We start from the raw sequence: 26,047 nt of genomic DNA, 5'->3' as shown, positions 1-26,047 counted from the left end.
AAGACAAATATCTCCTACCTCTTTTCCTTGTTTCCTTCCCCTTCTTCCTCTTCTTCTCTCCTCTCTTTCTGTATTTTTGAGATAGGGATTCTCTGTGCAACAGCTCTGGCTGTCCTGGAACTTGCTCTGTAGACCAAGTTGGCCTTAAATTCACAGAGATCGGCCTGCATCTGCTCCAGAATGCTGGGATTACAGGTGAGGGCCTCTACTGCCTGCCTGGCCCATCTTTATTTCTTATTCCCTGCCTCCTGTCATAGTGAAACTTGGCCTTGGGGATGTTGGACTGGTATTTTTCCTTTTAGCAGTGTTGTCTTTCCTCAGCCTTCTCATTACTGAAGGTCTGCACCATTATTCCTCTAAATAAATCACAAACCCCTAGCAAGTCTCACTTCTCTGAAAATTTGTGTCTAAAGAAAAGTTGGAGTTTATTTTTATGTATATTTAATCATGGGCCTTAAGGCAGAGAGACAGGCACTTAAGAAGAGGACAGCATTTATGTAAACAAGTTTCACCTCTCATTGAACTGACAGTTCCACACACTAAGACTATCCAGTGACTGTCTCTTGACATTCCATTTAAATCTTGACAATGCAGCAATCTACCATTTAAAAGTTATTACCAGAAATTACAGTGGGTGTTTTGCAGTTACTTCTGACTTGGTGTGTATATGATTTCATTTAACTGTGACACTAATGGATTGCCCATTCCACAGATGGAAAAAAAATAGAGCAATGAAGAGAGACAGAGAAGGGCTGGAGAGATCAGTGGTTAAGGTCAGTGGTTAAGAGCACTGGCTGCTCTTCCAGAGGTCCTGAGTTCAATTCCCAGCAACCACATGGTGACTCACATGCCCTCTTCTGGCACTGAAGGAATCATACATGTAGACTATACATAAAAAATAAAAGAGAAACAGATTAAAATAATTGTCCCAGGAGGCTGGGTGTGTGTGTGGATCATTGCTATTACTGAGCATGCCTGGTATGCTTGAAGCTCTAGGTTTGATCCCCAGCATCAGGAGAGAAAAAAAAACAAAAACAAAAAAACTGTCCCTAGCCCAGCAGTGATGGTTCATGCCTTTAGACCCAGCACTCAGAAGGCAGAGGCAGACAGATCTCTATGAGCCCAACATGCTCCTCTATAGAGTGAGTTCCAGGACAGCCAGAGCTACATAGTGAGACCTGTCTTGAAAAAAGAGGAAAGAGAAACCCATCATGCCCCAGCGACTGGCCGGCGCCCATTCTAACACTTATCAGCATGTTTTGCAATGATTTGTTTGTAAAGCTGTTTTTCTGTTTCTTAAAAAGTCCCCCGGGATTAGTCAGTTCCTGACAAACAACTGAAATTCCCAAATTCACCAAGTGAATGAATGAAAAACATAACCCAGTCACTTCTCCCCAGTGCCTCACAACACCACAGAGCTTCCAACTCAGATACAGGTTGGAAGACTGTAGGCTTCTACTGTAGGGCTCAGCTGTCCTCCTCAGGGTCCTCAGGGTCACTGGACATGCCAGGATATATTGTAGAGTGGTTGAAGCAGGAAGAGGAGAAGGAAGGCTCAAACACTGCGGTTAATCCAGGCTTGGGTTGGGAAACAAGGCTGAAGTTACTTATTAGCAGGTGAAAGGGTCAAGGGTCGAGACAAGGGGCCCAAAAGCAGAGTAGACTGAGCGGCCAGCAAAGAACAGTCAAGGCAGAAGTCCTCACCTGCTGAGCACCAGCTGTCTCCTGCCCGAGATGTTCCACCAAGTTTGGGCAGCTGTACTCTACCTCTATGGCCTTCTCTTCAACTCCATGAACCAGTGCCCTGAGCATGGTCAACTAACAGCGCTGAAAGTGGGCGAGAGAGAGGTACAGCTGAGGCAAGGGAAAGAAAGCCTGTAGCAGGAACTGAAAGTCTTGGGTGGGTAGCTCAAGATGACCAGAAGGCATGGGAGAGGAGGAGAGGAAGAAGATGTGTAGAAGGCAAAAGCTAAAATTCACTGATGGCTCCCTGCTGCAAACAAGCAGGGCCACCAGAACCTGAAGCCCTGAATCTTGGTCCAAGCGTGGACTGATGGCAAGACTGGGTGAGTTTTGGCCCTGCTAACTCATCCTCTTGTTCCTTTTACCGCCTCTCCAGTCCCCAGAGCCCCACCTGGGCCTGTGGTACTTCATTGCAGGAGCAGCCCCCACCAAGGAAGAGCTGGCTACTTTCGACTCAGTGGACAACATCATCTTCAACATGGCTACTGGCTCCGCCCCAAGGCAGCTCCAGCTTGGTGCCGCCATCCGCACGTGAGTATTGAGGAGGCAGAGGCACCACTGGGTGTGTTCAGTGTCCAAACCAGAATTGAGCTCCAACACTCCTTGCCCACTGAGCTCAGCAGCTTATAAGTCACTTTGTGCCAATGGAACCGGCCTAGCTAACCCTCAGTAGCTCAAAACCCAAAGAGCTGGGCCTTGGGGCCTCAGGAAAAGAGCAAGATGGGAAAAAATAAGTAAAGGTTGGTAGTGTGCGGTTGGAATGACACTCTATCTTTCTACCTTGCCACCACCACCTCTGCAGGAAAAATGGGATCTGTGTGCCCCGGAAATGGACATACCACTTAACTGAAGGGAAAGGAAGCACAGACCTCAGAACTGAAGGTTGGTCCCCACCAGCCCGTCCTCCCTGTCTTCTCAGAATTGAGGATTGAACCTAGGACCTCTTGCATGCCAGGGAAGCAGCCCATCACTGAACTATATTCCCAGAGCCTTTTTAATCTTCCTAACCTTACCCTGATGGTTACTGAGCTCACCCTGTAGTCCAGGGAGGTTTTGAATGTGAGATCCTCCTGCCTCAGCTTGCTGAGCAGCTACACTACCTATCATTCTTGACTCAGCTTGTCCTCATGCTCCTCTCACAATCCTGACAGGCCGCCCTGACATGAAAACTGACCTCTTCTCCAGCTCATGCCCAGGAGGAATCGTGCTGAAAGAGACGGGCCATGGTTACCAGCGCTTTCTCCTCTACAGTGAGTGGGGATACAAGGCAGGAAGTGCCCAGCCCAAGGGAAGGCTAAAGGGCCTCCCTTTCAGGGCAGTATGGGCCTGTTCACCAGGTCCTTTGGGAATGGGGTGGGGGCAGGGCTGAGATGCAGGAATGTTGACTGGCCTGGGGTGCTCCCTGTCCTTCCAGATCGATCACCACACCCTCCAGAGAAGTGTGTGGAGGAATTCCAGTCTCTGACCTCTTGCTTGGACTTCAAAGCCTTCTTAGTGACTCCCAGGAATCAAGGTGATGGGTGGGAGTCACCAAGGCTTCTGTGGAGATTGTAGAGCTAGCTCAGTGCAATGTCAGCAAAGGCAGTGGCTGAAGGTAGGCAGGCACCCTCAGGATGGGAGCATTGCTCCCCCTAATTTTCACAGGCTAGAATGGCACCAGAAGGACTTGAGTAAGAGATGTGGAATCACCAAGCAGGGCTCTGGGTGACTCGAAAGAGGATGTGGGGGGCTGGGGAGATGGCTCAGAGGTTAAGAGCAAGAGCACTGGATGTTCCTTCAGAAGTCCTGAGTTCAATTCCCAGCAACCACATGGTGGCTCACTACCATCATAGTAGGATCTGATGCCCTCCTCTGGCATAAAGGTGTATATGCAGATAGAGCACTCATACATAAGAGAGAATTCTTTGGTTAGGAGTAGTGGTACATACTTATAATCTCAGCACTCAGGTGATAGAGGCAGAAGAATTGCCACAAGTTTGAATCCAACCTGGCCTACACAGTGAGTTTCAGGACAGCTAGGGTTACAGAGTGAGACTGTCTCTCAAAGTAAAAGTAAAAAGAGAACAGAAGATAGGTTTCTGAGTCTCTAGAGTAGTGAGTGGTTCTCAACCTTGCTAATGTGGCCCCCCCAGCCATAAAACTATTTCTGTTGCTGCTTCATGACTGTAATTTTGCTACTTTTTGAATCATAATGTAAATATCTGATATGCAGGATATCTGATATTCAACCCCTGTGAAATGGTTGTTCAGCAGCCCCCCTTCTGAATGGGTCACACCCCATAGGTTGAGAAGAGAACCACTGCTTTAGAGACCAAGGGAGGAAAGGGCCATCTATAGAGAGAAAGGTCTCCTTACCCACCCACCCCCATTAACTGGACTGCTTCCCATCCTCTGTTCTCTCCCTCCTCCCATCACAGAGGCCTGTCGGCTGTCCAGCAAGTGACCCTAAGTTCATCCGTGTCCTAGACAGCCAAGCGGGAGCTGAGCTGTAAGGGGAGACGCTGGAGATCCTCCACTCCCTCTCAGTAATAATAAAGATGGTTTTCCAATCCTCATCTCCTGGGTTTTGTCTACAGACATCGAAGTCATTTCTCTGTTTTGACACTCCCCTCCCCCGCCTAATACCCCCAGCTGTTTGGCATCAGGAAGGACACTGCATACAGCACCTCTCACATTGTACTGGTATATTTAGCATTTAGTGTAGCACATTTATTGCTGAGTGAGCAAATCCCTAGCCAGAGTGGAGATGACAGACACCATGCTGCCCCCGTCAGAGCCCTTCTGAACTGGTCCTCACACCAATGTGGCCTGCATCATCCCTGTCTCTTCCAGAATCCCACAGAGTACCAGACCCTCCCAGCGGGTACCAAAACACCTATAGCCCCTTCTAGAATTCCAGTTCCTCCTACTTCACAGCCTCACTATCCTCTAGATGGCTCTGGTCAGTCCTAGGATCCAAGGGACAGTGTGGATCTCCCTGTCACCTCTTCATGCAGAGTTCTCTGCCCTGCCTCTGGCCTTGACCACCTCTGGTGGCTGGAAAGGACCAGTGGCCTTCATTCTCCACCATCACTTTTACTTTATTTTATTTTTGCTCTTAAAAAGTGGAGGAGGGGGAAAATTGGAGGTGGTAATTAAAAAAAAGTGGATACAGTAAAAGGAAAAAATAACAATAGCTGGCGACTCAAATGCTGATGCCCCATTATCCATTACTGGACACCCTGAACAGTCCCATCTGTCACTAGTATGATAGGGCTCCTGTGCCTTCCTGTTCCTGAGTCTCCTCCCGATCCCTGAGGTCACTGTGCTTACAATCTGGGTTTTTTCACCTTCCTCCTAAAGGCCACACCACTATCTTCACCCTTTGCCCCCACCCTCACCCAGTCACAGCACCCTTCCTGGACCTTCCCTAGGCTCCTTGACCTCCCTCCCTGGCCCCTCACTCTCCCAATCAGTGGCCTCCTCATCCTCACTAGGTTCCCGGAGGCTGACAGCCAGGACCAGGGCCTGCAAGAGGCCAAAGAGGCAGGCAAAATGCAGGGGGTGGGCAGTAAGTAGGCTCAGCACAGCATGGAGCCCATGCAGGGCTGCCAGGAAACACAGTAGCCCGTGTAACCAGAGGCCCACAGGTCCTCGAAGACCCAAAGCGTCCAAGACAGCTCGAAGTGGCCTGGAGCACAGGGCCAGCAGGGCCGAGGCTAGTAGCTCCAACAGGTGCAGGGTCAAGTTGGTAGAGATCTGCAGATACTCCTCTGGGTCCCGCAGGTAATGTGAGGGAGCCCCTGGGTCCCCCCGTAGCCAATGCAGCAACTTCTGACGTCGATCAGGTTTCTCCAATAGGGCTTCTGGCCCAGTGGCGTCTTGTCCCCTTTGTGGGGGCCCTCCAAGGTTCTTCTTGCCACCTGAATCCAGTTTGGGAACGGGTCCTCCAGTCTCTGGTCTTGCAGGCTCTTGAGTGCTAGAGACAATCCTGTCCTGCTTGAGGGAATCCTTTACTTTGCTCCCCGGTTGATCCACTTGGTCCTGCCTGCTCATCACCAGAGCAGCCCCAGGGGTCCTCGGTTTCCCTGAATCCTTGGTCTTGGGAGGCCCCGCATCTCCCATTGTCTCTGGAGCACTATCCCAGTCACTGCCTGAATTCTCGGGGGAGCTGTCCACCCATCTGGTTTCTGGGGCAGGCAATTCCGCCTTTGTTGATTTCCTGCGGCCCCAAGGTCGAGGTAGCCAGCCACCAAGCCTTCGCAGAAACATGACTGAACTGTGTAACCAGCCTCCCCAAATCTGAGACCGCTTCCTGACTCTGCTTAAGAAGCCGGAGTCTGTTCCGGTTCGGTTCGGAATAGGTATCTGCTTGGTGATATCGCTCTACTCTGAATTCAGAAAGAGCTCACGTAGTCCCATGTGTGGTAAATAGCCCGCTTCCTTGTCAATTTAGGGGAAAATAAATCCATTTACTACCCCACACACAAGACTTCAAGGGCCTTATGAGGCCAGGGTCACCCCCACAATATTCTGTTTTCAGATTTCCTTCCCAAGCAGTCAGCACCCTAAGTTTCACTCACCAAGGCCACACCATAAGGTGCCCCCAAAAGGGGGGGGGGAGGTGATGTTCCATCGAAGAAGGAAGGAAGGTGGCCTAGAGTCCTCTGGTACTGAATTTGAGGAGCCTTTAAACCTCTGCCCAAGGGATCTCAGGGAACAGGAAGTCCCGAGAGAGAGGAAGACGGGATGAAGTGTCCAGCGAACTCCAGCCAGTTACACACATTCCTTAACTCAAGAGGCTATCGTTCTACAAAGTGCCCCACTGTCCCGCGAGGGCGCAGCTGAGACACGGCCTCCGCAAGGTCAGAACAGAGATGTCCTTGGAGATGGCTGTCCCGAGGCACAGTGCAAGCCCACCTGGGGACACCGGTGTCTGGGTGCTACGCTGCGGGAAGCTCCGGGGCCCAGCGTCCGGGGAGCGGCCTCCCGGCGCCGTGCGAGCCCGGAAGCGGCTGTACCGGGTCGGGAGGGACCGGCGGGGGCGGAGCCCCGCAGCAAGTGAGGCGGACCCGGCAGAACGACCTCCCCCGTAGCCCCCGCGATCCACTAGCGCAAGCGTAGAGAAAGGATCAGCTGAGCCAGAACCTGAATACAAGCCCACCTCCGCTTCGGTGCTTCCGTCCTTGGTTTTTGTTTGTTTTAAAAGACAAGAGTCTCCCTATATATGTAGCTCAGGAAAGACCTAGGCATATATAGCCCAGGCTGGCTTTGAATTGGTCCTCTGCCTTGGCTTCCCTACGGTTCTTCTGCACATCCCCTGCCATTTTTCCGTTTCTCACCTATGACTTCACATAAAGCTGGGAAATATTCCAGAAAGGGAAATATCAGGAGCTGTAGCTGGCTTAAGAAGCTGCCTTTTGCCCTAGGTCACTACACTAGAAAGCTTTAATTTTGGCATTCCAGAGGTAGCTGGATCTACACAGCAAGTTTGAGAGCAGCCTGGTCTACATAGCAAGATAAGACTGTCTAAAAATAAAACAAAGATCATCTTAAACTTTATATTTGAAAGGTCAGAGCTCTGGTCCTGGCTAGAATGTCATACAGATGGGATGTTAGGTCACACTGGCCATTCCTGCAGGACTTGACTTCCCTGTCACCAGCCATTACACTTAAACACAACTGGTCTCAGGAATTAGAACTTGAGGGTTTGTTTACTGCATATAGCAAGCCTGGTTTGTGACATACATCATTGAATTGACTGGATTGGCCCAGAGACCCACTGAGAGAGGAGTCTTGCACAGAACTGGGCAATTCCTAGTTCAGAGGGATTTCAATGTAGCCAGGAAGGCTAGGGATTTTGTCACCTGGAGAGTTTGCCCTTTTGGCTTGGGTGAGGCTTCCTTGTGACCCAGATTTGCTCCAATGCTCTACAGTATCATGAAAGAAAGTAAACAAACCACAATGAAGAAAGTTTATTTCTCTCTCAGCCCTTACTCTCTAAAAGCAGAGCCCACAAAACCTGAAGTTCTGGCATCTGGGCAGATCCCAGGAAGTAGAAGTCCAAGTGCCCAAGCCAGGGATCCAAGTCCAGTGAGTCACAACAGGACAGACTGCACCAGTCAGAATTCAAGGTTCATGTATAATCTCAGATTTCGTTCCCAGGCTCTGCCCTTCTCTTCTCTCTTTCTGCTCTCCCTCTGACTTAGTGTGGCAACTCGAGGTACTCTTTCTCTCCCAGACACAGCCCGGGTATCCCGAGCTGGGAAATGTGTGACTCGGGGTTGGGGTGCAGATCTATAGCCCAGCCCTTCCTGGTCCCGCTTGAGGATAGTGGGAATAGGGTTGGCGCGGCCTTCACCCCGGGGTCCTAGCCCCATTCCTGGTTCCCAGCCACCCCTCAGCAGCAGCCTGAAGCCAGGACTGGAGGTGGGCACCCCCAGGGGAAGGTTGGAGGGCTGGGGACTCCTAGATAGTGACAGCAGGTGAGCAGTAGATGTGTGGTGGTTTGAATCTTCAAAGTAGGCACCACAGTCCTTGCAGAACTGGGAGGAAGGAGGAGACCTGCAGAGAAAGAAAGAAGTTGTAGGGAAGGGAAGGGAGAACAACAGAAGCCTCAGCTGTTCAGAAATCTGGCAGAGCAGGGCAGCATACTTTATGCCTTCCTTCTAATTTTAGCATCATCTTTTTATCTTGTGTTGGAACAGGCACCCCAGCATCTTCCCAGTGTTAGCCAAGTGCTCCACCACCAAGCTACACCAGCCCTTCTCTATCTGTCCAGAAGAACTATTTGGGATACTGTGAGGTGGGCCTCAGCTCTCAGGAATAATGAGCAGAGCTGATGTTTATGAAGTGCACACTATGTGACAAACACTGTTCCATCACTTTCCACATTAACCTACTGCTTCTTAACAACCCTCCGAGAAAGATGCTTATCCCCATTTCTCAGACAAGGGCTGAGGTATAGAGACATTAGGTTGGCAGTGCAAGTAAACGGAGCCAATGCACAAAGACCATGTCCATTGTCACTCTGTGACATGACATGACTTAACTATACGGGAGAATGAAGAGCCCTCTGGTGTGGGGTGTCCAGAAAGGAGGAACACAATAAAGGTGGGTGTGAGCGAAGGTTCCCTTCTCACCGGCTCTGGTTCTCAAGGCTTCTTGTCTCTCCATGACTCTCTCTGACCATTCGGGCTACCTCGGGGAAGCCTGCTTCTTCGGCTAGCTGAGCTGCATCTCTGCCTCCCAGCTCACAGACTCCTACCCAGGCAGCCCCTCGGCCCAGGAGATAGCGTACAGCAGCCGCCTGCCCCGCTCTGGCTGCGCACATCAAGGGAGTCCACCAGAAGGCATCATGCGCATTGATATTCCCTCCAGCTCCCCCTGCCTCTTGGGGTTCCAGCAGCCTTCGAAGTTCCGCCAGATCCCCATTCTGGGCTGCCAGCAGGATCCACTGTGTCATCTTGTCCTCATCCTCTGGTGGCCTTCCTTGCCCCGAGGTTCCTGCTGCCACTGCTGCGCTCCTCACTCTTCTTTTCTTCCGTTCCCTTACAGGGCCAGCGCTATGGGGCTTAGGGGAACTACTCTCATCTGCAATTAGAGCCTCGTAGAAAGCCCGGGCTGCAGTCCCATCCAGCACAGGCTCTGGCTTCTGAAGCTGTGGTTGCTGCTGCCCATCCTTCCAGAGGTCGCTGGAGTCAGTGGCTGGAGTAAATGTGATGAGGGATGGCCTGGACATGGCTTTAGGGAGAAACGAGAAAATAAAGACTGGGCAAGGAAAGGCTGTGACAGCACCACCCCCGAGGCCTGCTGGGATGAGAAAGCAACCTAGAAAATGTACCTATTCCCACCCCAGGACCTTAGGATCTTGTAGACCACTGGAATGACAGAACCTGCCCAGATGTTAATAATGTCAAGAGGGCATGGTAGATAAGGTTCTTTGTAGAATGCTTGCCTCGTATTTGGGAGGTCTGGGTTCTATCTCTAATACAGGAAAGAAAAATAATAACAATAGGAAAAAAGTATTCCACCAGACAGTTGTCTAGGGGTCCTGCGATCTCATCCCATTTCCCTTCAAACAAAAAAATAGGCAGGCTCTCTCTGAAAATATTTTCCCATCATGTAACACATACCGTTAGGAAATATCGTCTCGGCCTTTTAAATCTTGCTCGATCTTATTTGGGGGTCTCCTTTTCCCAAAGAAAAACAGGCCTGACATTATTCTGGAAGGTTTCGTGGCAAAAGGGTTGCACAGTCACTTCCGTACCGAAAAATGGCGCTCTTGTAATCTGCAAGAGTTGACAAAATCATATACCCACATGGTATAAAGACGCATGCGCAGCAGTTGCCACAACAAAACACCCACAAGGTTCAGCTTCCCGCGCTGGAACCTTTCCAAGCATCCGCGTCAGGCATCGCGTGCACAGACAGCGCGAGGACCCAGGGGGACCTGTCGGTTGGGGTCCTACTTTTACATAACGCCCCCACAATGCTCTTCGCCACCCTCGACGTGGTCCCTCCCGCTCCAAGCTCCTTTTCTGGAGCTGGGAGGCCACGCTCTGCGCTAAGAAAGGCCCTGAGGACACAAAGGAGACCCGTGGAATGCTGAGGAGCTGGGAGATGAAATAACATCAAGGTGCCCCTCATCACTACTCTGAGCAGGGTTCGAGGAACACATTTAGGGTCCTCAGCAAGAACGCTCCACTCAAGCACCGAGGAAATGGAGAAGTGCAAAGGGACGAGCGGCAGAATGGCTGGCGCCACCTCAGGTTAGCGCGCAGGGCGGTCCAGCAGGTTCTCACGCCGCGCAGTTCAGCTCAGCCCAAGCACACCCGACCTAAGTTCCGTACCACCGAGCCACACCTCTAGGCAGGCATGCCTGATCCTGAGCGAGCCCTGTCGCGGGCCTGACGGGAGAACCAAGGTCCTGTGGGTTGGCCTGGGACGGTGTCAGTCCCCGGGGCAGCAGAGACGACCAAAGCGGAACAGTGAGGGCGCACAGCGGGGACGAAACCAACCGCAGGCACCAACTAGCAGCCTAGCGAGCCTCAAGCGCGTAAGACTATATATCCCAGGCTTCCCGATCGGGGAGGCTGCTATGCTTGGCTTCCGCTTCCGGTGGAGGCTCGGCCCGCCCCCGGGCGGCTTCCGCTAGGGGCTCGCGACTTCAGAGTCATACGCGGGGACTCCTGGGATTGGTAGTTCACCTTTCCCCCATCTCGTCAGTTTCTGCCTCCCGACGGGACTCCATTTCCCGGCGTTCATAGAATTAGGGGTGGTCCTTAGCGCCTGCGCGTTGCCCTCTTACCCCCACCCTCACCAGTTTCCACTTCCCCCCTCCTTCCCACTTCGCCTGCCGCGGTCGGGTCGGCTTCCTGCGCTGTAGCGGTCGCTGCGGTTCCTTCGAAGCACAGCTCCCCTTTCCCCGCCCCAGTCCCAGTCCCCGTCCGGCCGGTGAGTCGGGAGTTGTCTCTGCGCCGCGTCGCCGGTCCCCGGGCGCGGCGCTCGGTTCTGTGCTCCTCGATGTGGGGGCGAGGAAGGAAATGACCGGGTCGGGAGCCGAAGGAGGGTGTGTGGCCTGAGGGGAGGAGGCGGCATGCGGGGCCGCTCGTGAATCCCACAGGAGTGCGGTGCCCTCGCCAGCCCAGCGAGGGTCGGAGAGGACGGTTCTGATGGGGAGGGTGAACTTCGGAAACCTTGGGACAGGCGCCAGGAAAGTGCAGGCACCTGCGGCGGTGGGGAGCCGGAGCCGAGGCCCCTGCTGCAGCTGGCATGGGGGCACAAGGGCCTGGCCTTCGGGAACGCCAGGGACCCGGGTAACACTAATAGATCGGGACCTGTCATCCTCTGGGAAGTAGTGGAACTCGTTCTCACCACACTGAAAGGGGGCTGGGGTAAAGAAGGGAGGCGGGGGGGGGCACTTAAAGTGGCCTCGGGTTCTTCCACCGTTGAGGAGAGAGTGTGGGAGGAGGGAAGAGACCAAGAAACAGCCTGGTCTCCACTTAACTCCCTTCTTTCTCAGCCGACGTAAAGATGAGTAGCTCTGAGGAGGTGTCCTGGATTTCCTGGTTCTGTGGGCTCCGTGGTAACGAATTCTTCTGTGAGGTGAGTTTTAGCTTGCCTTCTTGGCCAACTTAACGTGCCCTCTATGTTTACATTTTATGTTGTCTGAGGTCAGATTTCATTCGAAGCTTACTATGTAGTCTAGACTGGCCTTGAAGTCCTGGCGATCCTACTGCCTCAGTCCTCTAAATACTGGGGTTTACAAGGGTTGGTCACTCTATGCATGGCTCACAGAAGTATCTCTGGTGACCATTAGGAAAATGAAAATGTTTCATGAAAACCACAGTGTGGTAACAGGAAAATATCAATGCCTCTCAGAGTCTGATGTCCCAGAGCAAAGGGCAAATCTAGGTCCTGTAGAGGAGGGAGAGAAATTGAATAATATCTGTGCACTGTACCTTGTTATCCCTGGAAGAAAAGAGCTGTGGTTTCTATGGCAGACTAAACATCTCTGCAGAATTGGGAATGGGAAACAAGGGGAGCTGATTAGTTGTTCATCTCTTGGGCCCAGATGAAAGACAGGATTCCTACACTAGTTTCAACCTCTTGACTTCCCTGTCCCGGTAGGTGGATGAGGACTACATCCAGGACAAATTTAATCTTACTGGACTCAATGAGCAGGTGCCTCACTATCGACAAGCTCTAGACATGATCTTGGACCTGGAGCCTGGTAATGCGCCTGCCCCGAGAGTTGTTGTTGCTGAGTGTGGGGTCTGTGATAATGTGTGTGCTTGTGTGCGCTTTGGTTTCTTTTTATTCTGGTCTCTGCTCGCTTGCTTCTTGGATATTTCTTTTTTCTTTTTCCTTTTTGGTTTTTCAAGACAGGGTTTCTCTGGCCCCTGCCCCTACCTCCTGAGTGCTGGGGTTAAGTGATTGTGCTGCTACCACCCAACCACTTACTTGTTGAATTTCTAAATTTCCTTTTGATTCTCCAGCTCTCCTATCTATCCCCTAGTCGCTGGCTTGCTTGCTTGTTATGTGTTTTCTCCCCCTGCTTTATCCCCTCCATTTATAACCCAAACTGAACTTTACCACTTGCTCTTCTTGCCTTGGCCTTCAAGTGCTGGTAATTATGGCACACACATGAATGTTTTGACTCCCTACCTGACCCTTGCCTTATGGGATTGGTAACATTTGTTCCCATGCTCTCCGAATGTAGCTCCATTCCCTTCATCATGCTGGTTCCTTGGTGGGTTTTGTGCACTGCTTCTTTTCTCCTTCCTGACTAGAGCGCCACCCTCTGCATTTATATTTATGTTTTTGGGAAAGAGAAGAATCAGGCAGAGACTGGACAGGCATGGAGAGAGGACAGTGCTGGTGCCTGGGTGATGGATAGGGTGTGGCTTAGAAACAGGTGCTGGATAAACTGTAGGTGGCCACCTTGGGGATAAGGTGGGGTACAAGTAGCCATCCCACCTTTCAGATGAAGAGCTGGAAGACAACCCCAACCAGAGCGACCTGATTGAACAGGCAGCGGAGATGCTTTATGGATTGATCCACGCCCGCTACATCCTTACCAACCGAGGCATCGCCCAAATGGTGAGGCTCTGCTCCTCCTCCTTCTGAGGCAGTGAGGCAAACAGGTGCATGAGTCAGAAGGCATGTTGCATACCTGTCCAGAAATCTAGCAGAGGAGACAAGGAGAAGTCCAGAGCTGGGCTGAGAATCAAATCCTCACTGAGGGTCTTACTGAAGATATTGTTTTCAGGGAGGGAGATGAAACCATGGACAGGAAGGAGTTTTCAGGGAACAAATAGCAAATGGCCCTTGTGTTCTGCAGCCTACAAACTTGAGAAAAGCAGCTGACAAAGAAGGGGCTTCTAGTTAGAAGTGGAAGCATGGGAGATGGGAAAATGAGTTGCTCTACTGACTCACTCACCAGTCCCTTCCATTTTACACACCTCAGTTGGAAAAGTACCAGCAGGGAGACTTTGGCTACTGTCCTCGTGTGTATTGTGAGAATCAGCCGATGCTTCCTATCGGTGAGTGTCGGAAAGGGGAGAGGAGGGCAGTACTTGGTAGTCCTCCAGAAAGTCAGGTTGATCTGGTCCTATGGGATGTTGGGAGGAGTTGGGGGTACCTGGTCTGCAGAGTCTGGCTGTCTCCCAGGCCTTTCGGACATCCCAGGCGAGGCCATGGTGAAGCTCTACTGCCCCAAGTGCATGGATGTGTACACACCCAAATCATCGAGACACCATCACACGGACGGCGCCTACTTCGGCACTGGTTTCCCTCACATGCTCTTCATGGTGCACCCGGAGTACCGGCCCAAACGACCTGCCAACCAGTTTGTACCCAGGTGGGGAGCAAAGACAGTCACAGAAAGTCAGAGCACGATGCAAGATCTTGGGAGAATTGAGGAAAAAACAGCCCTCTCTTGAGGCCCGTCTATCCCAAAGTCGGCTTTTTCCTGCTAAGTGACTAGGGACGTTACTTGATTGCTTATGCCTCTGTTTTCTTATGCATAGAGCAGGGATGCTGACAATAGCTTAACAATGACTTAAACAGTGGCTATTGCTATTCTTATCTTAGATATTAACTTTTTACCAAAATCCTCAGTTTTTTTGGTTCAGTATGGCATATCATCTTTATTTTTACTATATACCAGGGAAGATCCCATTGTACAGGTACTAATCTGTAGCTTCTCAGATTTGAAATTTCCTGTGTGGGTTGGGGGTTTAACCCAGGGCCTCATGCCTGCTAAGCACAGACTCTCCTTGAGCTATACTGTCATTGTGGGGTTTTGTTTGTTTGGTTTGGGGTGTGTGTGTGTGTGTGTGTGTGTGACAGAGAGAGAGAGAGAGGTGGGGGGGCTGGGGAGTGTTTGCCGGGGTCTTTGTTGGTTGAGTTGGCCTCAAGGGATCCTTCTGCCTCTGCTATAAATGAGACTACAGACCTGCATCACCATTATCTGGCCTGGAATTTGAATTTTAGTTGATGTTTAAGATACAAGATACATTTTTAATAGAGCTGGAGAGATGACGCATTGGTTGAGAGCAGTGGCTGCTCTTACAGAGGTCCTGAGTTCAACTCCTAGCAACCACATGGTGGCTCACAACCATCTATAATGGGATCCAATGCCCTCTTCTGTCGAGCAGAGGAACATGCAGACAGAGCACTCATATACATTAAAAATACATATATATATACATATACACACACACACACACACACATTTTTAAGCTGTGCATGACGACACATACCTTTAATCCCAGTACTTGTGATGCAGAGGCAGGTGGACCTCTGCATTTGAGGTCAGCCTGGTCTATAGAGTGAGTTCCAGGACAGCCGGGGCTGTTACACAGAAAAACCCTAACTCAAAAAAGGCGTGTGTGTGGCATACATTTTCAAGTATTCGTGGAAAAATAATCAAATATTCATGAGCAAGGAAGTTGGGGGACTATTGAGTTGGCATGAGGAGGAGGCTAGGGTAGTGGTGGGATGCCAGTCACTGACAGGGCCAGAAGGCAGCTCACCCTGCGCCTCTCTGACCTCTGCCCGACCCAGGCTCTACGGTTTCAAGATTCATCCAATGGCTTACCAGCTGCAGCTCCAAGCCGCCAGCAACTTCAAGAGCCCAGTCAAGACGATTCGCTGACTCCCCACCCACCTTTCCCTCTATCTTGGACACCACCATTCCTTTGCTGCCACCCTTTCAGGAAGTCTATGGTTTTTAGTTTAAATTAAAGGAATTGTTATTGTGGTGGGAATATGAAATAAAGTGGAAGAAAAGGCCGTGAGCTAAGTCTGCTGGTGCTTGTTGCTGGGGAAGGGCTGAAGAGGGAAGGTGGTAGTGTGCTGGACTCCAGGACCCTCATAGCCTAGTCCATCGTCCTTGGGTTGCAGATAGCACAGCTTCATGAATTTGGTATCATTAGTTAAATATATCAGAGCAGCATTCTAGATTGGGTAGGGGCAAGTACAGGATTGGAAAGAAAAGACTTCAAAGGCTAGAGAAACATCTGCTCTCTTTGGACTCTGTGGCTATGTGTATTTACTGTAGGGGCTTCATAAGAAATACTCTGGGTTTTGCTATTAAGGGAAATGTAACCCTACAGTAAACAGAACTGAAGGGAAGGCAAAGAGCCACAATTGTTGCTCTACTATCTATGTGCCCCCTGCTGGGAGAGCTGAGACATGTCTGCTGGAAAGGATGGGAAGGCTTCCCAGCATTAATGGGAACCAACCCTGTTGTGTAGGTGGACAGCAGGTAGTGCTGGAGACAGACCCAGAGCCGTGGCCCTGGAAGTTGGGCCACGGTCTTTTAGGGCATGTGTAGGATGAAGATACCTGATAAAGACCCAGCCAGTGCTCAGCTGTTGCCCATGTGGGAACCAGACCTTCTGGGTGAGGACACGCCTTTCTTTCTGCCAACTGAGGATTAAAGACTGATCCCAGGAAGGTGGGTTTGGGGCTGTTCCTCTTCCCCAGAATTCCATAATGAAGGCCTGTGTGCTTGTAGGTGTGATGACCATAGTAGGCTTTGCAATGAGAAAAGGTAAGTGGGGACAAGGTCTGGGAGGAAGGGGAAACCGAGTCTGGGAAGGGTAGACCTGGGCCTCATTTATTCCTTTGTATACCAAGTTCCAATTGCTGATAATGTGTCTCTTGTAATACCCTTCATGGGACTTCATTTCTAGCTCAGAAAAGTGCACCATCAGCAGTTCATCCCCATGCATGGTTAGCCCCATCCACCACAGAAAGTCCAGGGAAAGGGCTGCTGGAAGAACAGTGTGGATTGGTCTTCTGCCTTGTGAGGGTGGTTGGGATCTTGGAAAGGGTATGCGTATGTGCAGAGAAGTGAGTGAATATTTTTAGCCTCTTCTGAGAGTACATAGGATAAAAATCTGGTCTATATGAATGCTGGGGAAAGTTAGCTTTAGGGGCTGTGGGAAGCTATTAATAGGGATTATAACTTTCCTCTCCCCTCAGGGGTGTGAAGATTCACTTCAATGTATGAGGCTGTGGAGAGTACACTTCCTACCACTGTAAAGAAAAGTGCATCACTACCTCCCAGACTAGTGGTATAAGGCTGACTACTGTCAGTACGATTACTGCAACACTTGGCCCAGTGCCTAGCTCCAGATCTCTGCCTGGGCCCCCGAGAAGACGCCTGGCCTTGTCCCTGTCCCAGATATACCAGTTCACCCAGGCCCAGCCACCCTGTCCTGGAGCTGGGTATGTCCACTGTTGACCTGCGCTAAATAAACTTGTTCCCCAGCAGTTTAGGACTTGTGTTTCTTCCCCAGCCTAGACCCTGACACGCTTCCCTTCCCAGATTCTGCTCTGCAGTCTTGGAACACTCTGATCCCTGTGATCTCCTAGGCCTCCTCCTCTATATTACCCAGCTTCCAGATGGCACCTGGGTCCCTGGGTGATTGTGCTGGCTTGTCTCCTTACTGTTCAAGAACCTTAGGTATGGCTCTTGCTCATGCATGTCACTGTCTTCACGGACCCCCAGTCTGGTCATGTGCCACATTCACTCAGAACTGGCTCTTTATCCTATCTTATGCTCTGAGCTTCAGTGCCAAGCTACAGCAGGAAGGGCAAAGGGTGGAATTCTGTGCAGATTTGCTGGTGTGGTAACTTGTCGGCTGTCTCCCTGACCACCTCACTTCACCTAACTGTGTACCTGGTCAGGGTTCAGGGGGTGCTATTCTGCTTAGCCATGCAGTCCTTATTTCCCTCCATAATAAACGAAAACTAGGCTAAATCTGTTGTGTGGGAAGTTGGGAAGGGTGAGGTTCAGATGTGGGCAGGTGTAGCCAGGTCAAAGAGATGTGTGGGATTCAAACAGGATTGCCAGCACATACTTGGTGTTGGGTTTTCACCTAAGGAGAAACTCAAGTCCACAACCACATGTATTGAGCAACCCTGTTCTTTTCAAGAGTCCTGGCACCTTGCAGCATATGCAGTATGCTAGAGGGTGCAGCTAGCCCTGCAGGTCCCTGGCCCTAGGGGACACTGACCTTGGGCACTGGCCCTGGGGGACCCCGGCCCTGATCCTGGAGGGGCCTGGCCCTGGAGGGTTCTGGCTTTGGGGGGCCCTGGGCCAAGGGGACACTGGCCCTAGCCCAGGGGGACCCTGATCCTGGCCCTGACCTTGACCTTGGCCCTGGCCCAGGGGGACCCTGATCCTGGCCCTGACCTTGACCTTGGCCCTGGCCCAGGGGGACCCAGGCACAGGCCCTGTACCTGACTCTGGGGGATCCTGGCCCTGGCCTTGGTTCTGGCCCTGGTCCAGGGTGACCTTGGCCCTGGCACTGTCCCTGACTCTGTGATCCAGGACCTGGCCCAAGTGGACCCTGGCCTTGGCCTAGTGGGACCCTGGCCCTTGCCCTAGTACTGGTCCTGTTCCTGTCCCTGGCCCTTGGTCAGAGGGACACTTGCCCTGGCCCAGGGGGACCCTTGCCCTAGTACATGCCCTGGCCCAAGCCCAGAGTGACCCTGACGGGGCACTGCTTCTGGCCCTGGCCCAGGTCCTGTCCCATCGGGAACCTGGACTGGTCCTGTCCATGGTTCTGGCCCAAGGGGACCCTGGCCCTGCTCCTGGCCCTAGCCCAATCCAGGGGAACCATGGCCCTTGTCCTGGACCTGGTCCTGGCCTTTGATCAGGGGAACCCTGGACCTGTCCCTGTCCCCCAGGGCAGGGCCAGTGCCAGTGTCCCCTAGGGCCAGTGCCAGGCCCAGGGTCCCCCATGGCCAGGGCAAGGTCCAGGGCTAGGGCCCGGCCAAGGGTTCCCCAGAATTAGTACCTGTGCCAGTGTCCCCCAGGGCCAGGTCAATGGCCAAGGTCTTCCAGGATCAGGTCCAGGGTCAGGACTAAAGTCCCCAGGGACAAGGCCAGGGCCAGGGTCCTCAAGGGCTAGGCCCAGTGCCAGGGCTAGGGCCTGGGCAAGGGTCTTCCAGAGCCAGTGCCAGTGTCACCCAAAGCCAGTGCCAGGGTCCCCAGGGCCAAGGGCAGAATCCCCCATGGCCAGGGCCAGAGCTAGGGCCTGGTCATCCAGGACCAGGGCAAGGGCCAGGGCAGTGTCCTCCAGGGGCAGGTCAAGGGCCAGTGCTAGAGACAGGGCCAGAGCAGGGGTCCACCAGGGCCAGTACCAGTGACTTCCAGTGCCAGGGCCATGGCAAGGGTTGACCAGGGCCACGGTCCCCCAGGATCAGGGCCACGGCCTGTGCCAGGGGCACATCTAAGGACTTCCAGGGCCAGGGCCAGGATCAGGACCCTGGCCAGGGCCAGGGCTAAGTTCCCCAAGACAGGGCCAGAGCCAGGGTCCTCCAGGGCCAGGGCAAGGGCCAGAGTCACCCAGGGTCAGGGCCATGGACAAGGTCTCTCAGGGCCAGAGCCAGGGCTAAAGTCCCCAGGTATCAGGCCAGGGCCATGGACAGGGTCCCCCAGGGCCAGGGCCAGAGCCAGGGCTAAGGTCCCCAGGTACCAGGCCAGGGCCATGGACAGGGTCCCCCAGGGCCAGGGCCAGGGCTAAGGTCCCCAGGTACCAGGCCAGGGCCATGGACAGGGTCCCCCAGGGACAGGGCCAGGGCTAAGGTCCCCAGGTACCAGGCCAGGGCCATGGACAGGGTCCCCCAGGGACAGGGCCAGGGCTAAGGTCCTCAGGTACCAGTCCAGGGCCATGGACAGGGTCCCCCAGGGACAGGGACAGAGCCAGGGCTAAGGTCCCCAGGTACCAGGCCAGGGCCATGGACAGGGTCCCCCAGGGCCAGGGCCAGGGCCAAGGCCTGAGACAGGGACAGCGACAGGACTAGGGTCCTTCAGGGGCAGGGGCAGGGTCCCACAGGGTTTCTCAAAGCCAGGGCCAGGAGCAAAGCCAGGGACAGGACTAGGGCAATGTTCCCCCACGGCCAGCGCCATGGACAGAGCAAGGACCAAGGCCAGGGTCCCCCATGGCCAGAGACAGAACCAGGGCCAGGATCCCCCAGGACCAGGGCCATGGCCAAGGTCTCCCAGGGCCAGGCCCAAGATCAGGCCCCTAGACAGAGCCAGAGCTAGATCCCCAGGGACAGGGACAGAGCCAGGGCCAGGGTCCCCCAGAGCCAGGGCCAGGGTCCCCAGAGCCAGGGCCAGGGTCAGAGCTATGGACAAGGTCTCCCAGGGCCAGGGCCAGGACCACCCTAATTAGGGGAACCAGGAACAGGGCCAGGACCGGGGCCCCCCTCCCTAGGGATACCAGGTCCAGGTTCAGGGCACCGTTGCTCCCAAGAGGCACCAGGGGACCCCTCTTCATCCCCGGGCCCTGTCCCTGGCACCCCTAGGGAGGTGGTCCCTGGCCTTGGGCATGGCCCTGGCCCCCATAGGGAGGTGGTCCCTGGCCCTGGTGCCTCTAGGGAGGGGTCCCTGTCCCTGTCCCTGGCACCCCTAGGGAGGTGGTCCCTAGCCCTGGCCTCGCTCCCCTAGAGGGTCCCTGGCGTCCCTAGTTGGGCCCTGGGGCCCCAGCCCTGGCCTTGGCACCCCTAAGGGGGGCCCTGCCCTGGCCCAGAGCCTGGCGCACATAAGGGGGGCCTGTCCCTGTCCCTGGGCCTGGCACCCATAAGGAGGGCATTGGTCCTGTCCCTGGGCCTGGGGGTCCTAAGAACCTCCTGGCCCTGCTGGTCCTGGCCCCTCTGGGGGGGGTTCCTGGGCTCTGGCCTGGAGCCCCCAGGGGGGTCCTTGCCCTGGGTCTGATGCCCCACAGGGGTCCCTGGCAATGGGTCTGGCGACCCGGAGGGGGTGCTGGCCCTGTGCCTGGTGCCCCAAGTTGGAGGACCTGGCCTTGAGCTTGGTGCCCCTGGGGGTGGGCGCTCCTTAGGGGGGCCAGGGGCCAAGGCCTGGCACCCCTAAGTGTGGCCCAGACCCTAACTCAGGGCCTAGTGCCCCTATAGGTGGCCCTGCCCTAACCCTTGCCCTGGTGCTCCTAAGTGTGGCTCTGGCCCTGACCCTGTGCCTGGGCTTGGCTCCCCTAAGGAAGAACCTGGCCATGGCCATCTGCCTGGTGCCCCTAGGATATCCCTGGCCCTGGGCCTGGCACACTCAAGTGGAGCCCTGTCCTTATGTCTAGCACCTCTAAGGGGGGTGGACCTAAGTAGAACCCTAGCCTTGGCCCTTGGCTTAGCACCACTAAGGGGATCCCTGGCCCTGGCCCTGGGACTAGTGCCCCTAAGGGGGGCCCTGGCCCTAGCCCTGGGACTGGCACCCTTAAGAAGGGTCCTGGCCCAGGGACTGGCAACTCTAAGGGTGGCCCTGTCCATATCCCTGGGCCTGGCAGTCTTAAGGAGGCCCCAGGCCCTGGCCCTGATCCTGGCCCCCATAAGGAGGGCCCTAGTCCTGGCCCAGGCCCTTGGCCTGTCTCCCTCACTCATTCCAAGGGTTTAATAACCACAGCTTAACTCTAACTTCTTGTTCCCTAGGCTTGAGGTCAGGAGTAGCCACACCTCAGATTCAACTTCTCCTTCCTTAGCCTTGACAGTCAGGAGTAGCCACATCTCAGATTTAGGTCTGTTGTTATTTAGACTAAGATGGCCGAAACATCCTTCTATATCTACACCTTTGACATTTAGGTCTTGTGACTTGCTGACAGCTTTGAACTCTGTACTTGTGCCAAGATGGAGTGCAGCCATCTTTATGGGCACCCACACCTGGCCATGGGCCTGGTTTCTCTAAGGGGAACCCTGGACTTTTCCCTGGGCCTGGTTTCTCTAAGGGGAGCCCTGGACTTTTCCCTGGGCCTGGTTTCTCTAAGGGGAGCCCTGGACTTTTCCCTGGGCCTGGCTCCTCTAAGGGGGGCCCTGGACTTGGCCCTAGGCCTGATGCCCCTAAGGGGGACCCTGGCGCTTGCCCTGGCCCTGGCCCTCCTAAGGGGGCCCCTGGCCCTGGTACTCTATGAGTTTGAGACCAGCCTGATCTACATAATAGCAGGCCATAGCCAGAGCTACATAGTGAAAGTCTATCTCAAAAAAAAGTTAACAAAATAACAACAACCCAGACCTCCTTTCTTTGTTATCCCCCCCCCACCCAATGAAATGCATCCATTTAGCATATATCTAAATGGCTAACCTGTACCCAGCACTCAGTAAACCTAATTTACATTTATGGGTGAAGTGGAAGCTCTACATCCCAGACCTGTTAGAACAGTCTTTCCTCTTTGACTTAGTTATTTAGTATCTCACCCCATTGTGGTAGGATCAAAGTTGCTGTCACCACACCTGACTCTGCATTCTTCTTTAAACATGCCACACACATGGCCACTAGGTCTCAACATCAGCCTTTCCTGGTCTTCCACTCCTTGCCTCAAGACTCTTGAGTTCTGGGATTGCCACCAGTGAACCTGCTTTCTCCTCCTCCTCCTTCCCCTTCTCTTCCTTCTAAATTTAGTTTTCTGAGAGGGCTTCTCTGTGTAGCCCTGGCTGTCCTGGATCTTGCTCTGTAGACTAGGCTAGACTCAAACTTACATAGATCTGCCTGATTCTGCCTCCTAAGTGCTGGGACTAAAGGTGTTCACCTCCACATGCAGCTTGAACATACTTTCTTATGCAATGTTCAGAAATGAAGACAAGAGCCTATCAGAGGACAGGGAGAGCCTGTGTCTCATGGACAGGGGAACTCAAATAGCCACATGTCACATGCCATACTCTGGTGACAGGAACCCTGGGACTGGCTCATGGTGAAGGTTAGCTACCAAAGAACTACATGGATATGAGTTGCTTCTTCCTGTTGTCCTTAGCCCACATGTTAAGAGCTTGGGACTAGCAGATGACTTAGTGTGGTGCAGAGGCTTGGCCACCAGGTGAGGTTAGCACGCTGGATTCCGTGTAATTCTGCCTTACAGATTCTGCTGTGCTCTCATTCTGTGCTCCCCATTCTGTGCTCCATCTGCATGGCCTCAGTCCTCCCCATTCTGTGTTGCCCTTGAAACTGCAGAATGCCCCTTCAGTATCTCCTGAAAGCTGCTGTGGATGCAGCAGTGAGCCTGTCCCCAGGACTGCCCTTTGGGGTGACCAGCAAATCCATCAGCAGTCCTTACCAGCAGCCCATCAGTGGTCCCTGGACAGTTCCACACACCTGCCCATGGTATCGTGCCTGCCGCTGGCTTCACCTGTACATCCTGGGCAGGAGAAACCAGAGTTTCTCCATCCAGCTGGCCTGGCAACCCTTCTGACACTTAGAACAGAGGTTCTCAACCTATGGGCCCCAACCCTTTTGGAGGCCAAACAACCCTTTCATAGGGGTCACATACCAGATATCCTGCAATCAGATATTTACATTATGATTAATAACAGTATCAAATTTACAGTTAGAAAGTAGCAATAAAAATAATTTTATGGTGGGGGTGGGGTGGGGTGGTGGTCACCATAACATGAGGAACTGTTGGACAGGGTGGCAGCATTAGGAAGGCTGAGAACCACTGCTTTGGAGCCACCAGGACCAGCACTAGTGAAAGAACAGCATACAGGGATTGGGAGGCACTCCACAGAGTCCCAGGGGCCTCAAATGAGGTCTGGGCTTATATTGGTGGGGGAGAGGCTGGCCAAGAGGAGGGAGATGGGCAATACTCTGACGTGGAGAACAGCACTAGAACAGCCAGTTCAGAATGTCCACCACCTACAGCCACTCTGGGCCCTAATATCCTGTCTTGGGAAAGGAACCCAAAAGGGTCTGTCCTGTTTCTTTCCTTTCCTGATGCTCTGATAAAATACCCCAGCAAAAGCAACTCAGGGGAGAAACATTTATTTTTATTTGTTTTTATTTTTTAAGACAGGGTCTATGTAATCCTGGTTGTCCTGGAACTCACTCTGTAGAGCAGGACAGCACCACCCTCACAGAGCTCTTAATCCCAAGCGCAGGGTTCAAGGAATGCGACACCATGCCTGGCAAAATGTTTATTTTAGCTTATTATCCCAGGTCACAGCCTATCGCAGTAGGGAAGTCACAGGGACAAGAACTTTAGAGACCTGGCCATATTGCAACCACTGTCAAGAGTAGAGAACAATGAATTCGTGCACGTGTGCTGGTGCTCACTGTCAGGAGCCTTCTTTGTGGGGCTGTGAGTAGAGCCATCTTCATGGGCACCCACAGCTCACCCACTTTCTTCACCCCTGCCCAAGATTTGTGTGTGTGTGTGTGTGTGTGTGTGTGTGTGTGTGTGTGTGTATGTATGCATGCACATACATGTGTATAGGGCCAGAGAGGGAGGGCATCACACTTGTTGGAGCTGGCGTTTGTTCCCATCCTCGTGACTGAGCATTCTTCCTGGCTGTCTCTCCAGCCTGGCCTTTCCATTCTATACAGTTCAGAGTTGCCTTCCTTGAACAGCCTAACTGTAGGCTGATCTTCCTACTTCAATTCATGTAATCAATATAACTCCCCACTGAGACTGTTCCAGTTGATTGTAGATTGTGTCAAGGTGACAACTAAGCCAGCATGCTGACCCTTTGGGTCATTGCTTTATGGGCTGGAGATACGATTATGTTGAGTCCCTGCTCTCCCTGGTGGAAGTCTGATGGGGGAGACAAGGCAGCAAGCAATGATGAGGACGGTGTGGCAGGGGCACCTGAGCCATGGTGTGGAGGACAGTGTGGCAGGGCACCAGGGCAGCTGAAGCAAATGGCCAGAGGGATTTCTGCAGGGGTAGTGTGGCCAGCTGTTTTGTAAAGTGCTGCCATTGTTGTACACTGGAGAATCAAGGGGTTAAGAATGGAAGCTAGTCTGAGCCTGGTGACATAGGCCTATCATCCCAGCTGCTCAAGACGCTCAGGAGGACTGCAAGTTCAAGACTTGACTGAGCTAGAGTGAGTTTAAAGTGAACCTGGATAACTTAGTGTGAACTCTCAAAATAAAGAGTAAAATAAGCTGGTTGTGGTGGGGGCAGACATTTAATAATGGCGTCACTGTGAGTCTGAGGCCAGCCTAGTCTACATAGCGAGTTCAAGGCTAGCCAGCCAGCACTACATAGTGAGATCCTGTAGATAGATGGTAGATAGATGATGATAGATAGATAGATAGATGACAGGTAAATAATAAGGATGGATGGATGGGTGGGTGGATGGATGGAACGAATGAATGAACGAATAAATGCTAGCTGTGAGGCTTGCCTAGCATATCACAATTCCTCAGTTCAGTCAGAAGATGGCGACATAGGGCTTTGGAAAAGAGGTGAGAATGCAGATGTAGGGAATGAATAGAGGTGATTGTGTTTAGTAAGTTTCATTTCTCCCTCTGTAGCTCTGTCTGCCCTGGAACTGGTCCTTCTGTCCCCAGTCTTCCTACACTGGGTTGACAGCACCAGCACGCTCAGCGTTACAGCAGGTTCAGAGGAAAAGCAGATGGAAAGACGGGACTGACAGACAGAATATGGGGTCAAAAAAGCAGAGCAGGCTTACACAAAGTGACCAGGGCCCACAGCACCTCCCTCTCTGCCCCACCCAGCTCCGCTAAGAGTCAGCGTGTCTGGCTCTGTGCCCACAGACTCAGTGCTCCAAGTTCCCGCTCCCTGGCTTGATAGCTCATTGGCTCCAGGATGCATCCTTGGCCCCATGCAGGTGCAGCTGGGTGGCAGGCTCTCTGGCGCTTCATGCAGCATCCACAGAAGGACACTCTGCATATGAGTCCCCATGTCAGGCCCTGGAAACCCACCGCTGGGCCTCTTGTTTCTAACCTTTTACCCAGGTAAGTTGCAGGCTTTAAGCCACAGTGTGCCATGGAAGACACAGCCTGCTTTAGTGTACCATCTGTCTGGAAGTTCAAGGCTGGACCCTGCAGTGCAGGGCCCCTCTCCCCTACTGTAAGAACTTTCCAAAAATCATCACATCCCAGCACTGAGGGAGAAACCAAAGCCCTGAGAGGTAGACCAGGTAGGAAGAAATATGATTCTGTTGTTGGAGGATTGAGGAAGGGCCTGGCACCAACTGATGCAAATGTCCATTGAATGATGAGCACATAGTGACAGAAATCAGAGGAGTCTTTTTAAAAAAATTATTTAATATATAGGTGTGCGCTATCAACTTTATGCCAGAAGAAGACACCAGATCCCACTACAGATGGTTGCAAGCCACCATGTGTGAGCTGGGAATTGAACCTGGGCCCTCTGGAAGAACAGCCAGCACTCTTAACCCCTGAACCATCTCTCCAGACTCAGAGGAGTCCTTGAAGAGTGCACAGGCCATGCTCTGACCCAACCAACTGTGCCATCCCTGCTCTAGGATGAAGCTGCAGAGGAGCAAAGAAAGAAAGGGGTCATTCTGGAGGTCAGGGCTTTGAGACAAGCAGGGG

General features: G+C 52.9%; 6 protein-coding genes across 9 annotated transcripts in view; 3 read left to right on the top strand and 3 right to left on the bottom strand.

The window, feature by feature from the left end:
* Bag6 (BAG cochaperone 6) overlaps window positions 1–26,047 on the bottom strand; it is a 115,532-nt gene that overhangs the window by 14,494 nt on the left and 74,991 nt on the right. The window lies entirely within an intron of this gene.
* Window positions 1,644–4,298, top strand: Apom (apolipoprotein M). The gene is made up of 6 exons (XM_051187351.1): window positions 1,644–1,848; window positions 2,120–2,274; window positions 2,546–2,625; window positions 2,895–2,993; window positions 3,158–3,256; window positions 4,161–4,298. The coding sequence occupies exons 1-6, from the start codon at window positions 1,735–1,737 to the stop codon at window positions 4,184–4,186; spliced, it is 573 nt and encodes a 190-aa protein (XP_051043308.1). The 5' UTR covers window positions 1,644–1,734; the 3' UTR covers window positions 4,187–4,298.
* CUNH6orf47 (chromosome unknown C6orf47 homolog) lies at window positions 4,413–6,684 on the bottom strand. Its single transcript, XM_051187346.1, has one exon. It carries the CDS (start codon window positions 5,992–5,994, stop codon window positions 5,128–5,130), a length of 867 nt encoding a protein of 288 aa, XP_051043303.1. The 5' UTR covers window positions 5,995–6,684; the 3' UTR covers window positions 4,413–5,127.
* On the bottom strand, window positions 7,684–10,807 carry Gpank1 (G-patch domain and ankyrin repeats 1). Of its 3 annotated transcripts, none has more exons than XM_051187342.1 (4): window positions 10,489–10,807; window positions 9,858–10,013; window positions 8,865–9,465; window positions 7,684–8,286 (listed from the first exon to the last, which is right to left on the bottom strand). In XM_051187342.1, the coding sequence occupies exons 3-4, from the start codon at window positions 9,461–9,463 to the stop codon at window positions 7,845–7,847; spliced, it is 1,041 nt and encodes a 346-aa protein (XP_051043299.1). In that variant the 5' UTR covers window positions 9,464–9,465; window positions 9,858–10,013; window positions 10,489–10,807; the 3' UTR covers window positions 7,684–7,844. The 3 variants fall into 3 exon arrangements, with proteins under 3 accessions (XP_051043299.1, XP_051043298.1, XP_051043297.1); XM_051187341.1 differs by having other exon boundaries at window positions 10,575–10,807; XM_051187340.1 differs by having other exon boundaries at window positions 10,588–10,807.
* Csnk2b (casein kinase 2 beta) lies at window positions 10,212–15,527 on the top strand. Of its 2 annotated transcripts, none has more exons than XM_051187349.1 (7): window positions 10,212–10,493; window positions 11,747–11,829; window positions 12,355–12,457; window positions 13,211–13,326; window positions 13,694–13,769; window positions 13,897–14,086; window positions 15,295–15,527. In XM_051187349.1, the coding sequence occupies exons 1-7, from the start codon at window positions 10,445–10,447 to the stop codon at window positions 15,383–15,385; spliced, it is 708 nt and encodes a 235-aa protein (XP_051043306.1). In that variant the 5' UTR covers window positions 10,212–10,444; the 3' UTR covers window positions 15,386–15,527. The 2 variants fall into 2 exon arrangements, with proteins under 2 accessions (XP_051043306.1, XP_051043307.1); XM_051187350.1 differs by lacking the exon at window positions 10,212–10,493 and adding an exon at window positions 11,041–11,178.
* Window positions 16,068–16,969, top strand: Ly6g5b (lymphocyte antigen 6 family member G5B). The gene is given in 5 exon segments (XM_051186596.1): window positions 16,068–16,134; window positions 16,250–16,285; window positions 16,406–16,587; window positions 16,730–16,784; window positions 16,787–16,969. Coding segments are annotated over 5 exon segments (420 nt in total). The 3' UTR covers window positions 16,867–16,969.

The sequence above is a fragment of the Phodopus roborovskii genome, unplaced genomic scaffold, assembly GCF_943737965.1.
Source record: "Phodopus roborovskii unplaced genomic scaffold, PHOROB, whole genome shotgun sequence".
NCBI classification, from domain to species: domain Eukaryota; kingdom Metazoa; phylum Chordata; class Mammalia; order Rodentia; family Cricetidae; genus Phodopus; species Phodopus roborovskii.
The sequence above is the reverse complement of the archived record's forward strand: the minus strand, read 5'-3'. Positions and strand labels throughout refer to the sequence as shown.